Source organism: Bombyx mandarina, chromosome 15 (genome assembly GCF_030267445.1).
Source record: "Bombyx mandarina strain Sakado chromosome 15, ASM3026744v2".
NCBI lineage: Eukaryota > Metazoa > Arthropoda > Insecta > Lepidoptera > Bombycidae > Bombyx > Bombyx mandarina.
In genome coordinates, this window is record NC_143221.1 from 8,512,581 (window position 1) to 8,526,561 (window position 13,981).

General features: G+C 39.7%; 1 protein-coding gene across 1 annotated transcript; it reads right to left on the reverse strand.

Moving 5' to 3' along the window:
* Nucleotides 1-515: 515 nt before the first annotated feature.
* SiaT (beta-galactoside-a-2,6-sialyltransferase) lies at nucleotides 516-13,770 on the reverse strand. Its single transcript, XM_028182910.2, has 5 exons — nucleotides 12,856-13,770; nucleotides 3,290-3,387; nucleotides 1,886-2,031; nucleotides 1,538-1,668; nucleotides 516-1,289 (listed from the first exon to the last, which is right to left on the reverse strand). The coding sequence occupies exons 1-5, from the start codon at nucleotides 13,628-13,630 to the stop codon at nucleotides 1,048-1,050; spliced, it is 1,392 nt and encodes a 463-aa protein (XP_028038711.2). The 5' UTR covers nucleotides 13,631-13,770; the 3' UTR covers nucleotides 516-1,047.
* Between the last annotated feature and the right edge of the window lie 211 nt (nucleotides 13,771-13,981).

The following is a 13,981-nucleotide window of genomic DNA, read 5'->3' on the forward strand; positions in this document are numbered from 1 at the left end:
GTGACGATATTCTATTAAAAATACTGTCAGATAAGAATGAGAAAAGAAAGAGACTCGAAAAGGATAATTGTCTTGGGCGTGGTGGTGAAAATTACTACGAAACACCTCTCATCGAAGAGTGGCCTCAATGTACAGTGTGTCAGTATTGAGTTCACGAACACTACACTGAATTTAAAACGACGTGCTCCAGTTGTGACGAAGAGGAGAAAACAAGACTTAAAAGTAGAAAATAAGACCAAAAAGTAATTATAAGTCTAGAATTAAGCTATGGCCATTTTACCTTTAATACTATGGCCATCACACCTGGATACCTTGGGAGAGATGGCCAATTGTGAATTAAGAAAAACTTGAATTAATAAGGTGATCTTCTTAGAAATTGTTACTTTTTTGTTTAAAATATGATAGTTGATTCTTCAAAGATTAATGAAAAATAAATATAATTAAAAAAACATAAGTATTTGATTTTTGACAGAGCTTAGAAAAAACTATGGCCAACTACCCCGGACTTACCCTACATATGTAAAATCTGTCTCCCTAAGCACTAGGTCAATTGCCCAGTTATATTAATGTTGTGACAATAATAATAAAACGTTCCGCACAATATACACTCTGTAAAATCTTATCTTAGAACTTCTCAGAAAGGTACATTTATAAATAACAATACACAACGCTACAATAAATACATACTATTTTTAACTGACTACAATGAATCTATAACAGTAATATAAAATTAAATGTATTATACTCGTATGTATATAATTATATTGGAAGACCCTTGTTATTATCGCATTCAATTAAATTTATTTCGGCAGTTTGCGTAACTCTTTTCCCTTATTTATTCATAACAAATACGTTGTTAGATTCTATATATTTTTAGTTATTTTTCAATGATTGTATGAGCTCGTTATTTAATATAGTATTATGCATATGTAATTTTTTCGTCAACAAAACTGATTTCCTAAATTGTCCTATATTGACACGTAAACCAGAAGCGTTGGTCGGAATAAAACCATTTTTTTGCATAATCAACGCTCAATTAAAGACAGCTTAACATTGTATTGTAGCTAGTCCGGAAATATCAATGAAACCTCGTTGAAAGGCGTCGACATCCGAATTATCCCTTAGGGTTTCAGCCAAAGCCTTCTCTTGTGCCAATGGATGCCAGGCCCCGAATGTACACGCGACGTCATCGCGATGTGCATAGTAATGACACCGGCGACTCGCACGTGTTGACGGTACATATTCGAAAACGCGAACTCTGCGACAACGATTCAGGGAAAACCACAAACCTGAAATTACACAAATGTGGAGCAATCACCGATAAGCTTTATCCGTTTATGGCGACCAATTAATTATTTTTGTGTAAATTGAGATTATAGTAGATGAGCAAATGAGGAGAAAAAATGAAACACGAACACACAATAATTTGATTAAATTAACTTCAACAAATATGTTGAGTCTGATATTAATTTTGCTTTTAAGTCTACCAAATTTAGTTCTAACTAGTGTTTCTGTTTAATATTTTCAGGAAGCTCACCAATAAAACCTGAAGATGGTGGATTTCTTCGTAAGCGATAAGGCGATACGTTTTGAAGGACCGACCATAGGGACCATAATACCTGCGGATTTAATAAATGCGCATCCGCATTTGGCGTCTCCTCAAGAAATCTGCAAAATTATGAATTAAAATCATATTATTAATATCATATTTCATAGGTAAGAACGTATGTTTTGTAAATGTAGCCGCAGCTTAAAAATACGAGTAAACATTTTTGTTCGTCACATTTGATTATTGTACCGTTTTTTTTTTAAACAAATCTAATATTGGTAAAAAAAAAATACCGAGGAAAAATGGTAGCGACGATATTAAAATAATATACTTTACTTCTTATAAACAGGAAACAACGGGAAATCAGGATGATTATACCACTCTCCTAGCGTAGACGAATAGTTCGCCGGATCCCAGATCATTATGGAAACGCCTTTATATAATGGATCTTCTAGAAATTTATATTCAGGTTTCGATACAACCTGGAATTTAACGTATTCATACATTAACGTATAGCTTAGTTGTTTTATTACCTTACGCCGGCTGATCAGTAACTCGTTGCACCCCTGCTATTTAACAGTGAATCTTTTTTTAACAGACTCCCTCTCAAACTAATTCGTTATTAATTTTCAAACGCATTTATTTGATATGCAACTTTTAATTGACAAAAAAAAAATGTGTCCTATGCAATATGTTGAACACTTATTCACCGTATGCAGGAATTGTAATTCTGAATTCCCCCGTTCGTCAGAGCATGAGTTTCATGCACGGAACGAGTACGATGCTACACACCCGTTGAGTTTCCCCGGTCATCGTTCTCGTCGAACCCGTCGCTTGCGAAGGGCTCGGCGAGTAAATTAACCCACAGACACAGCTCACTAAGTTTCTCGCCGGATCTTCTCAGTGGGTCGCGTTTCGGATTCGATGGTAGATTCTGCGAAGCACGACTCTTGCTAGGGTTCGTGTTAGCAACATCTACAGGTTTGAGCCCCGTGAGCTCACCTACTAGCCCGGCGACGCTGACATGGTCTCTCTAGACCATCAGCTTAGGTAGGAAGAAAAAAAAAAGAAAAAGTTGAGTTTCTCGTTCAATTTTCTTATCGGGTTGCGATTGCAATCCTGTCGCAGAGGCACTAGTGTAGCAGTTGCCTTTAAGCTGTTAAGCCTTCTTCGCAAAGGCTCGGGTATTTGTTAAGATACTCCAAACCTCCTGGCTAAGCCCGAGCTTACCCATTCTTGTGAAATTGGTTAGACCTGCATGCCATCAGCAATTCCTCCAACCAAAAAAATTCTATCGCACATTTGTATGAATAATTGTTCAACATATGGCATACTCTCACGTTACTGTGATCACTCGTCTCATATTGTGTGAATTAATGATCCATCGGTACCCTAAGTCGGTACCCTAACATAGCATACGGTCTCTAGGCTACAAGAACTAGAATTGGAAATATTGCGTTGTCCATCGTACTCACCAGACCTTACACCGACAGGCTTTTCCTTTGTTCAAAGCTTGAACAGCTTTTTTTCAGGGATTTTTTCTTTGTAAATACTCTCATTCGTTTATCAGAAGTATAATGATTCTGTATTTTTCATTTTATTTATTTACATACGATTTTATGATTATAATAAAAATATATTTATAATAGTGCTAGAAGACCCTAGAAGCTATAACTAAACGACTTGCTTATTTAAGATTAAAAGTCTTATACCTTACTTCGATTACTTATTTTAAATTACCTGAGAATTTAAGACACGGAACGTTGTCTTTGATCCGACGTCGTCTGTATAATTATCAGTCGGAGCATTGTTAAATCTTAACACCATATCATGTGAATCTGCAAATGTAATTTCTTTTATTGCTTATTTGTGTGGATTAGTTCACGTCCCACCTGGTGTTAAGTGGTTACCGGAGCACATCAAGGCTTTCTGCCGTCTGCCAATAACGTGCTATAAGCTTTTTCGGACACATCATGCGGTCTCCCGGACATGAATTAGAGAAGCTCATCATTTTGGGTCGCATAGAAGGCAGGCGTGCCGTGGGCAGAACATCAGCCAATGGTCAGATCTGGTTAAGATAGCAGTTGGTGGTATTATAGTCTATACATGACGGTCCATGCCACTCATGATCGAGCACTATGGAGGAAAGTCACGTGTGGTTCCGAACCTCAGCAGTGATGAAGAAGAGATAGACATCAACAACGTAAAGGCTGCCACCCACAGTGTGACATGAGTTCTAAGTGTAAGGTGTACAGTACAACGACTGCCCCACCCTTCAAACCGAAACGCATTACTGCTTGACGGCAGAAATAGGCAAGACGGTGATACCTACCCGTATGGGCTCACAAGACGCCTTACAACCAGTAAAATTTAAATGTTATTATTATTACACAAGTACACGAAAGTCGTAGTATACCGTTAGACCGGACAGTGGACCTCGAGGGAGGCCTATATCGAGCAGTGGTCGTATTTAGGCTGATAGTGATAGGACATTCAAGATCCCCGGTCAAGGGGGGGGTAACGGACCGGGTTATGTCGGACTCCGGCGCCTCCCGAGAGGAAGAGGGAGACGAGGAGGGCCAAGGTCCTCCACCTCCCCGAATTCCTCGCAGGAGACTACACCTTGAAAAAGGCGCGGGAGGCGCTGGTCCCGCAAAACCAACTACCGACTAAACCCCATCGAGCTCCACCACACCGACTACACCAGAGTCAGACCTACGGCACCGCAGTGCGCGCCGAAAAGTAGATTTGAAGGCTACGAATACACGCATTCAGTTGACTAGAAAAATCAGATTTGTTTTACCGTTTTAAATTATTGAGAGTGAATTAAAAAATATTACATACAGGCTACAATCATCCATCTGCATGTTCATATTGTACATTACTAATGCAGCAATGATTTATTATCCTTAATAAAATAATAGAAATTAAGTTTAATTTCCGATCCAGAGTAAGCAGAATATATTTTATAAATATAAAATATGAATCAACTGGGAAAATACTGTAAAATTTATAAATAGTTGTTTTTACACGAGTAATATTTTATGAAACCAATTTAATTTATTTCATTGTAATTTGATGAAACAGTTTAAATGTACGCATCAACGAGGGTAGGTATAGCAAAACGTTTAAGGATAAATGCTGTTTTACAAAAATAAAACAATACTTTTACGGTGAAGGAGTAACATCGAGTAATACTTTCACTGGTGGTAGGACCTCTTGGGAGTCCGCACGGGTAGGTACCACTGCCCCGCTTATTTCTGCCGTGAAGCAGTAATGCGTTTCGGTTTGAAGGGTGGGGCAGCCGTTGTGACTATGCTGAGACCTTAGAACTTATATCTCAAGGTGTGTGGCGCATTTACATTGTATATGTCTATGGGCTCCAGTAACCACTTAACACCAGGTGGGCTGTGAGCTCGTCCACACGTCTAAGCAATAAAAAAAAAAAACATTTATTCACACGTTAACGCAAACTGCGTTGTTTAATTAAATTATCCAGCAATTATTTTCGAAATAAAATATTTTACATAAAATCAATAGATAAGAGGCCAAAATGAAGATTCGGACATTTCACAATATACATAAAGCAAAAAAAAAAAACAAAAAAAAGATATAAATATTGTTCTTATATAGCGGTCGGATAATATAGTTGCAGTCACGTTTGTATTTTCATTCGATAACATGTATATAATATGTATGTATATTCCATTCTAATTTAGAACTCGTCAGGCTAATATAATATATCAAATGTCTATTCCAAGATCAGATATATTGGCAAGTAACAACACTAATCTTGATGTATTTGAAAATAGTTTTTATAAATATTGTAAATTAGTTAAACATATTCTCAAATAATTATTATTGTCCAGTTAATGATACATGAGATTAAATTTAATTAGATAGTAACGTACATATGACTGAGTGTCTGTGTGTTTGTGTGTGTGTGTGTGTATTTATGTGTATGTGTATACATGTATATATACACACAAGATATTTAGGCATTTGTAGCCCACTGAGTTTCTCGCCGGATATTCTTAGTGGGTCCCGTTTCCGATCCGGTGGTAGATTCTACGAAGCACTGCTCTTACTAGGGTCAGTATTAGCGACACTCCGGCTTGAGCCCCGTGAACTCACCTACATACGTTAGGGTGAAGCTGAAATAGCCTCTCAAGGCTATCGGCAAAAGTAGAAAAAATAAAATAAAAATGCATTTGTTCAGTTGTTATAATTTTTCTGTATGCACCTGTTTTCAATTGCAATCCAGATTGTTATATTAAATAGTTGAACTTATAACTTCTATAGTTGTAATTTGTTTTGTGCATCAATAAAGGAAAAAAACAAAAACAAGAAAAATTTTCGGTCCGGATGTTCTTTAGAAGTTAGAGATGTGCGAACCCCGGATTTGATAATAATTGTTATCCGAAGTAGTCACTTTTAGATACTTTTTGTACTTGTAGATCGCTACATAGTATAAAACAAAGTCGCTTTCTCTGTCCCTATATCCCTATGTATGCTTAAATCTTTAAAACTACGCAACGGAATTTGTTGCGGTTTTTTAATAGATAGAGTGATTGAAGAGGAAGGTTTATATGTATAATAACATCCATCAAATAGTGGAGAAATCAATAATAAATAACAGTTTCCGAAGCGAGGCGATGGCGGGACGCTAGTACTTTTTTTTTTATTGCTTAGATTGGTGGACCAGCTCACAGCCTCGTAGCCAGGACTCGTAAACTATCAAAATAGCGGAAAGAACCCTATAAATTATAGTGTTTGTCGTGTAGATGGCTGAGAAAACTTAAAACAATTCGGGTCGCGATTCCGATCCGGTAGTAGATTCATTCGCGAAGCAGTTGGCAGCGGCTTGGCTCTGCCCCTGGCATTGCTGAAGTCCATGGGCGACGGTAACCACTCACCATCAGGTGGGCCGTATGCACGTCTGCCTACAAGGGCAATAAAAAAAAAAACAGTTGCTCTTGAGTTGTTAGGTCTCCTTCGGAGGTCCCGATCAGGTGGCGCGCCGCCTCTACATGGGGGTGGTGCGGTCGATGGCACTATACGGTGCTCCCGTATGGTGCCACGCCCTGACCCGCAAGAACGTCGCGGCGCTGCGACGTCCGCAGCGCGCGATCGCGGTCAGGGCGATCCGAGGATACCGCACCGTCTCCTTCGAGGCGGCGTGCTTGCTCGCCGGGGCGCCACCCTGGGACCTGGAGGCGGAGGCGCTCGCTGCCAATTACAGGTGGCGTAGCGACCTCCGCTCTAGGGGGGAACGGCGCCCCGGCGAAGGAGTAGTTCGAGAGCGGAGGCTCCACTCTCGGCGGTCCGTGCTGGAGGCGTGGTCTCGCCGCTTGGCGGACCCGTCGGCCGGCCTCCGTACCATCGAGGCGGTCCGCCCGGTTCTCGCGGACTGGGTGGGCCGTGACCGCGGATGCCTCACCTTCTGGCTGACGCAAATGTTGACCGGCCATGGTTGTTTTGGCCGGTACCTTTTCAAAATAGCCGGAAGGGAACCGACGGCGCAGTGCCACCACTGCGCGGACCGTGACGAGGATGACACAGCGGAACACACACTGGCGCGTTGCTCTGGATTCGACGAGCAACGCGCCGCCCTCGTCGCGGTCATAGGAGAGGACCTCTCGCTGCCTCGCGTCGTCGCTACGATGCTCGGCAGCGACGCGTCCTGGAAGGCGATGCTCGACTTCTGCGAGTCCACCATCTCGCAGAAGGAGGCGGCGGAGCGAGAGAGGGAGAGCTCTTCCCTTTCCGCACCGATCCGTCGCCGTCGAGCCGGGGGCCGGAGGCGGGAATACGCCCGTACGTCCCGGCCCCTGTAGGTAGCGGCCTCTCTCCGGTGAAGGTCAAGGGGCGACCTGAGGGCGTGAGGCCGCCCGGCGCGCTACCAGCACTCTAGCGCGCTGCCGTGGGGTGAATAGAGCGACCGGTCGACGGTGTATCACGTCCCGACCCGGCAGTCTGGTTCTGGTCCAGCGGGGTATTCCGGGACACCAGCGGCACCGTCTGGGCGGCCCGACGGGCTGCCGTACCGAGACGGCCGACGTTTCAGAGCCTTCGATTCGCCTCGAAGGCTCCGTCGGCTGGGCGTCCTTGGGGTGAGCCGCGCCGTCTGGATGTAGTGTTGACCGCGGTAGCCCCCCTACCTCATCCGGGTTCTGACCTCGGAGGGGATCGGACGTCGGGTGTAAGAGTGCAGGGGAGTCGTTTAGTGGGTGGGTCCTAAAATCCTTGGGCCCGCGGTCTGCTCACAACACCATGCAGACCGTTGAGTCTCACATACCCCGCGCGCCCCTTTTGCGCGGGGACCTCGTAGGAGGTTCGGCCCCCTAACCGAAAAAAAAAAAAAAAAAAAAAGGTCTCCTTCGGAGGCGCTCGGGCAGCTGTTAGCAAATCCCACCCCTTCTGGCTGAGCCAGCTTTGCTCGCCCACCTGTCCTAGTGAAACTGGAAAGGCCTCCGGGCCACAAGTATGTAATTCTTCAATCATAAAAAAAAACAATTCGTAGCTACAGCTATACTAGCCTTTGAGTAGGTGTATTTCTAAACTATTTAAAGACCACTTAATATTATAAATGCATCATTTGTACGCTAGTCGTCATTACACATTATTATGTGTAAAATGACAATAATGAAGAGATAAGCTTCCGTGAGGCTGTTGAATCATACAAGAAAGCGGAACAATAGACATAAACATTACAATTACTTATAAAACTTGATAATTTCATAATCCTCCTTCTAGCTTGATCAAAACAGTACCTAGGTACTGTAGTAAAATACATCAGGTGCTCTAACTGAAATGAATTTGTGCTTACAGGCATCTGGCTATTTGGGCTTATATTCGTGGTAGCACCTTTTTTTTTTTTTTGCCCTTGGAGGCAGACGAGCATACGGCCCACCTGATGGTGAGTGGTTACCGTTGCCCATGGACTTCAGCAATGCCAGGGGCAGAGCCAAGCCGCTGCCTACCGCTTAATACTCTCCACAAGCCTCCATATAGCCACCACCATATAGCACCACCCCATCTTTCCCATTATTGTCGTAACTAAAATATTCACCAGAGAATGTGAGCAGCAGCGTTCTCTGAATAACGGATCACGATTCATAAATTCTAATAATATATTCTAACTAGCTTTTGCCCGTGACTTCGTCAGCGCGTAATAGTTACTTTGGCATAACGCTAAATTTCACTTGCCTCTTTACTTAAGTAGAAAGTGAAAATATGTGAAAATATTGGTCTTAGCGTGATATTATATAGCCTACAGTCTTCCTCAATAAATGAACTATCTGACCGTGCAAGAATTTTTCAAATTGGACCAGTAGTAGTTCCTGACATTAGTGCGTTCAAACAAACAAACAAACAAACTCTTCTCCTTTATAATATTAGTATAGATAACTACCGAGAAATGCATCACTAACGTTTATCCAAGTGTTCCATGCTGAATCTTAAGTCCTATCAGCACTTGTTGGTTATTATTCTCCTGAATCATAAATTAACAACTTGTTTATAGTATATACTCATTTTATCTTTCAATCACAAATATAGAAGGGCAAAGGTACAATACGCGTACTGTACAAATGTCACTTGTATATTGTAATTTTTACTCCTTTATTACGATGGATTCCACGAATATATGCATCATGCAACAGCTAATGAATACGTTTTCCCAAAATAAAAAATAAAATATTTTTTTGTATATTTTTTATATCTGTTTTATTTATTGCTTAGATTGGTGGTCTATCTCACGACCTACCTAGTGTCAAATGGTTACCGGAGCCCATAGACTCAGAGAAAAATAACGTAGATGCCGCCCTCCCACCTCGAGAAATGAGTTTTAAGTCTCAGTTCTGTAGTAGGCTGTCCCAAACCAGAATCAAACCAAAATGCAATACTGCTTCACGGCAGAAATAATCAGGATGGTGATACCTACTGGTGTGGGCTCACAAGACGTCCTACCACTAGTAAATCTTTTATAATTTTTTTGCGCTGTTGTTTCACTCACACAACGAACACTTTAATTACTAATTCGCCGATTCGACTATCGATGCAAATACATAAATCTCGACTGAGGAATAAAATTAAATATCTTTTACTGGAACTTTTTAATTAAACATCTCTAAACGTATTATGTTTAGTATAAATTTACTTTAAATATTAGATTAATATTTTTTTAATGACATCAATGTCTTACAATCTTGCGCTTAGGGCCCATCTGAGCCTAAATAATTATCGTTCACAACCCTTGTGACATTATCATAAGGTACGGGCACGCTGCTGTAGTCTATTTCGTTAAGGACCCGTTTTCGAATCCCGAATCGAAGCAAATTCAGTCCGAAACAAGTGGCACACAAAATGCAGTACAGCATATCACTTACGATGTTCCGAGAACACGAACTCTGCTCCGTTGGGTTTATGATAAAATCGAGATGACATGACAATCACAAACAATTTTTCCAATCACTAGAAACTGCGCTAGATTCTTTACGAGCAATTATCGTGTTCGTCATTATAATTGTGTGATAATAACTTGACAAATGAGATGAACACCGGCCTATTTCGTAATATTCCGTACTTCTCTGCAAACAATAGGGTTAGTGAAGCCTTTTATAATCTATCATTTGGCGCAGTGCACTGTATGCGTCAAATTTTAAACATTTAATTTTACAAACCATTTTTTATTTATTGCGTAGATAGGTGGACGAGCTCACAGCCCACCTGGTGTTAAGTAGTCAACGGAGCCCATAGACATAGATGTCGTAAATAATAACGTAACGATAGATAACGTAAATGCGCCACCCACCTTGAGATATAAGTTCTAAGGTCTCAAGTATAGTTACAACGGCTGCCCCACCTTTCAAACCGAAACGCATTACTGCTTCACATCAGAAATAGGCGGAGCGGTGGTACCTACCCGTGCGGACTCACAAGAGGTCCTACCACCAGTAAAAAATTATCATTGAACAGCAATAAGCAGTATTTGTTTACTCATTTTAAATTATACTTCATTATTTCTTTATGTGCGTCCATACTTTTTTCCGCGATTGCGATTTCATAGCGATTGCGAGGAAAAAACGTGATAAGTTTAATCAAGAACATCCTTACATGTGTACCTTATGTCGGAAGTGTGTGTCACTGTCTGTTCCAAGTCTCAGTTAAAAGGGGTATCTCTGTTTTTAAGTAAAGACAAAGCCTGTCCTGCGGTTACACAGTGAGTAACGCAAAGCTATAAAATAAAACGACTCAAAAAGTGACTCAGTACTTGGAATAGTCTTTCTCCGTATTTTTGTTATTACGAAAAGAAAAATGCAATACAAAAAGTTTCATTTTTTATATTTCTTAATATTGTTTGAGAGACGTTAAATCAAATTATATTTCTAGATATACCTACATAGTTTTACTACAAACGCCGTTGCTCCCGCATCTTTAAAGGTTTTTGTTTAACTACACTATTTCTAGAACATACGTTGGTGTTTTACATTAACATCTTTGCTAAAAGATCCTCAATCAGTTTTGATATTTGTATCATTATATAACACAAAAAAAGGATATTTTTTATTGCGTTACTGCATAGACTGAGTAATTAGTAAATCCCCATGCAGAACAATAAAAATTCGTGTAATTCGCATATGATTTGGGCCGTTCGTCGAAGGAGGCCGACCATGAATATCAATACTGTGTTCCACAAAGAAAAGATCCGAATCCGATAACGCTACAATAGGTACACGGTCGATCACCCGCTTCTAATAAAATGCATCAAGTCTAAATATGCTTGTAAGAATGTATACCTATTTCACTGTCATTAGTTCTTTTTTATGAACACTTTAAATTTATTGGTCTCGTTTTTTGGGAGTTTATTTATACTTAAGGTAAAAGTACAGTGACAGTGACTTTAAATAATATGGCTAATGTCTAAATCTAAATGCCTTGTTTAAATTCATAAGCTTCTTGCTATTCTTAGACTCTAATTATTAATAAGTTTTAATAATATTAAAACGCTCGGTACGAAGAAATTTGTACTTTATACTTATTTACTTAGCTATAAATAGCGGGTAAGTATAAGTAAGTAAATACACGAGAAACGATCGTTTCAATCCTAAATTTTCGTCTATCCAAATTATTGACTATAATCGAATAGTATCGGGAAAGTACTAGATTTTTTTTCGATAGTTTATTAGCGAAACCAGCGATATAATAGTGCAAATTACCTACAGTTTGTTGCCCCCGAACATAAATATTTCATTACCAAAATCACATTTGGGACGTAACTGTAAACATGCTAGTAAACTGATGTAGGTAGTTAGGCAAGTATAGAATTCGTGGACACTCATATATCACGCCAGCTCATGCGCAGTGAGTGACTCATTCGCGCACATGCACTAGGTACGCTAAACGTAGGGGGAAAAAATCGTGAATATTTTGTATATATTTTTGTCATCGAACTTCTGTTCCATGATAAGTGTTTCTCGTGGTTCATGGATACCACATTTAACCGAACCAACTGTAATAATGTTTTATTGTATTATAATGAACCATTGCCAAATTTATTAATAATTAATGATGTGGCATTTTGTTCGGTTTTTGCGGACCTTTGTAGACACGGGCTCAACGTTAATGGTTAATCACCCATTTATTTTTGTTTTATTAATGCCGATATTTCGAATATCGAAAACCGTTCTAAAGTGATGCTCGGTTCTATACAAGTGTTATTTGATTTTATAGATATTCATACCTAAATAATTTCTTATTTGCAATTTAACAACACAGCAGTTTCTTGGCATTGCATTAGCTTTACATGAATAATAATTGTGTGTGAAGGTTAAAATAATCTCTCAAATTAAATTTTCTAATTGTTGGATTAATGATTCAGTGTCGTCCGTAAACTACGAAAACTTAAAAATATAAAAAACGTCGGAAATGATAAAATAAAAATAATTGACACGAGGCTGTAAAAGTAGTTTTGATTGTGTGTGTGTGTGTGTGTGTGTGTGTGTGTGTGTGTGTGTGTTTTTTTTAACCTACGAGGAAATGTTCATACATTTAGCGCTATAGTGAAGCGCGACCGGGTTCCACTAATTATTTTAAAAAAGACATATTGATTTGTGGAGCGTTTAACTAACTTCTAAGTTTATATAGAGACTTGCTTAATTTTTTTAAATTTGCAATAAGCCTTTCCAACTTGGATTGTTAAGATGGTATAGAAAGTAACTGAAACTCCAATTGAATAAATAACACAAATAGACATACTACAAACACTTTTACGATATTGAAACTCCGTGGCAAGTGTTGCATACCTATGAAATCACCCAATCTTGATCCAAGCAGAGCTCCTGCACTGCTGACGACAGCGCAAGTATTATAAAATGTACCGTCTTGAAGGGGACCCTCAGGAATTTGATAATCGTAGCGTGCAAAAGGTTCATCTCTCTTGGTCACCGTATTCACTTTTATGCGCTTTAACGCACACATCACGTCGTGTTTTGATAACGCATTCTTGGGGCCACTTTTGTATTTTACATCGTAAGTATTGTGCATATCCAAACCCGATCGAAATACTTTACTCTCTCCCATTAAAACTCTATGAAATTCTTTTAATAACAATTCTTTAAATTCTCTTGTACGAGTTTCGCATTCTATAGAAGTGAAATCATCGCATATGTATTTATCTGTGTCAAATTCTAACAAAGGTTTGTGGATGTTCGGAAATCTAGGGCTTCCTTGGCTTTTTCTTACGATGTTAATCGACGTTTGAGATGAAGACAATTTGCTGGCAGATTGAAGTACGCCACTGCTCCACACTGCCCCGACAGCTGACCTTCGTTTTTTACGAGCAGAATCGTTGTAAATTGTTGAGTTAGTGAGAGATTTTGAAAATTGATTTTCAGGAAACGCAGCTATAAAGCTTAACACTGATGCTCTAACTTTAGGTTCGTTGCTCGGTGTTTTAGTAAACAACCGCTGCTTCTCAATGTACATCCAGTACTGCGACCAAATGAGATACAAATATCCGCACATTCCAAAGCAAAGGAGATTTATGAAAACCCACACCGACATCGCTGCGGCTTTCATTTTTATTCAAAGTACGTAAAATGCTACGACTCGAACAACAATTGCCAATTTTATTGCACACTTCACACACAATCACTTCATTGAATTTATGTATGAGAAAAAAACGAATACATTTTACTAAATCGCGACAAGTATGTTTTCCGAAATTTCGAGATACCACTAAAATTAGGGCCTATAAAGTACAGAACTCTTATTTTATTCTTTGGGGCTGAATTCGATCAGCTGACGTGAGGCTTTGTAAGTGTGCGCCTGCGTAAACGTTTAGCAGCAATAGAACGATTTTGTTTTTGACTTTACTACATCAAGAATGTCTTGTTTTTTATGTTTGAAAAAAACTAAATCAGCGCGTAT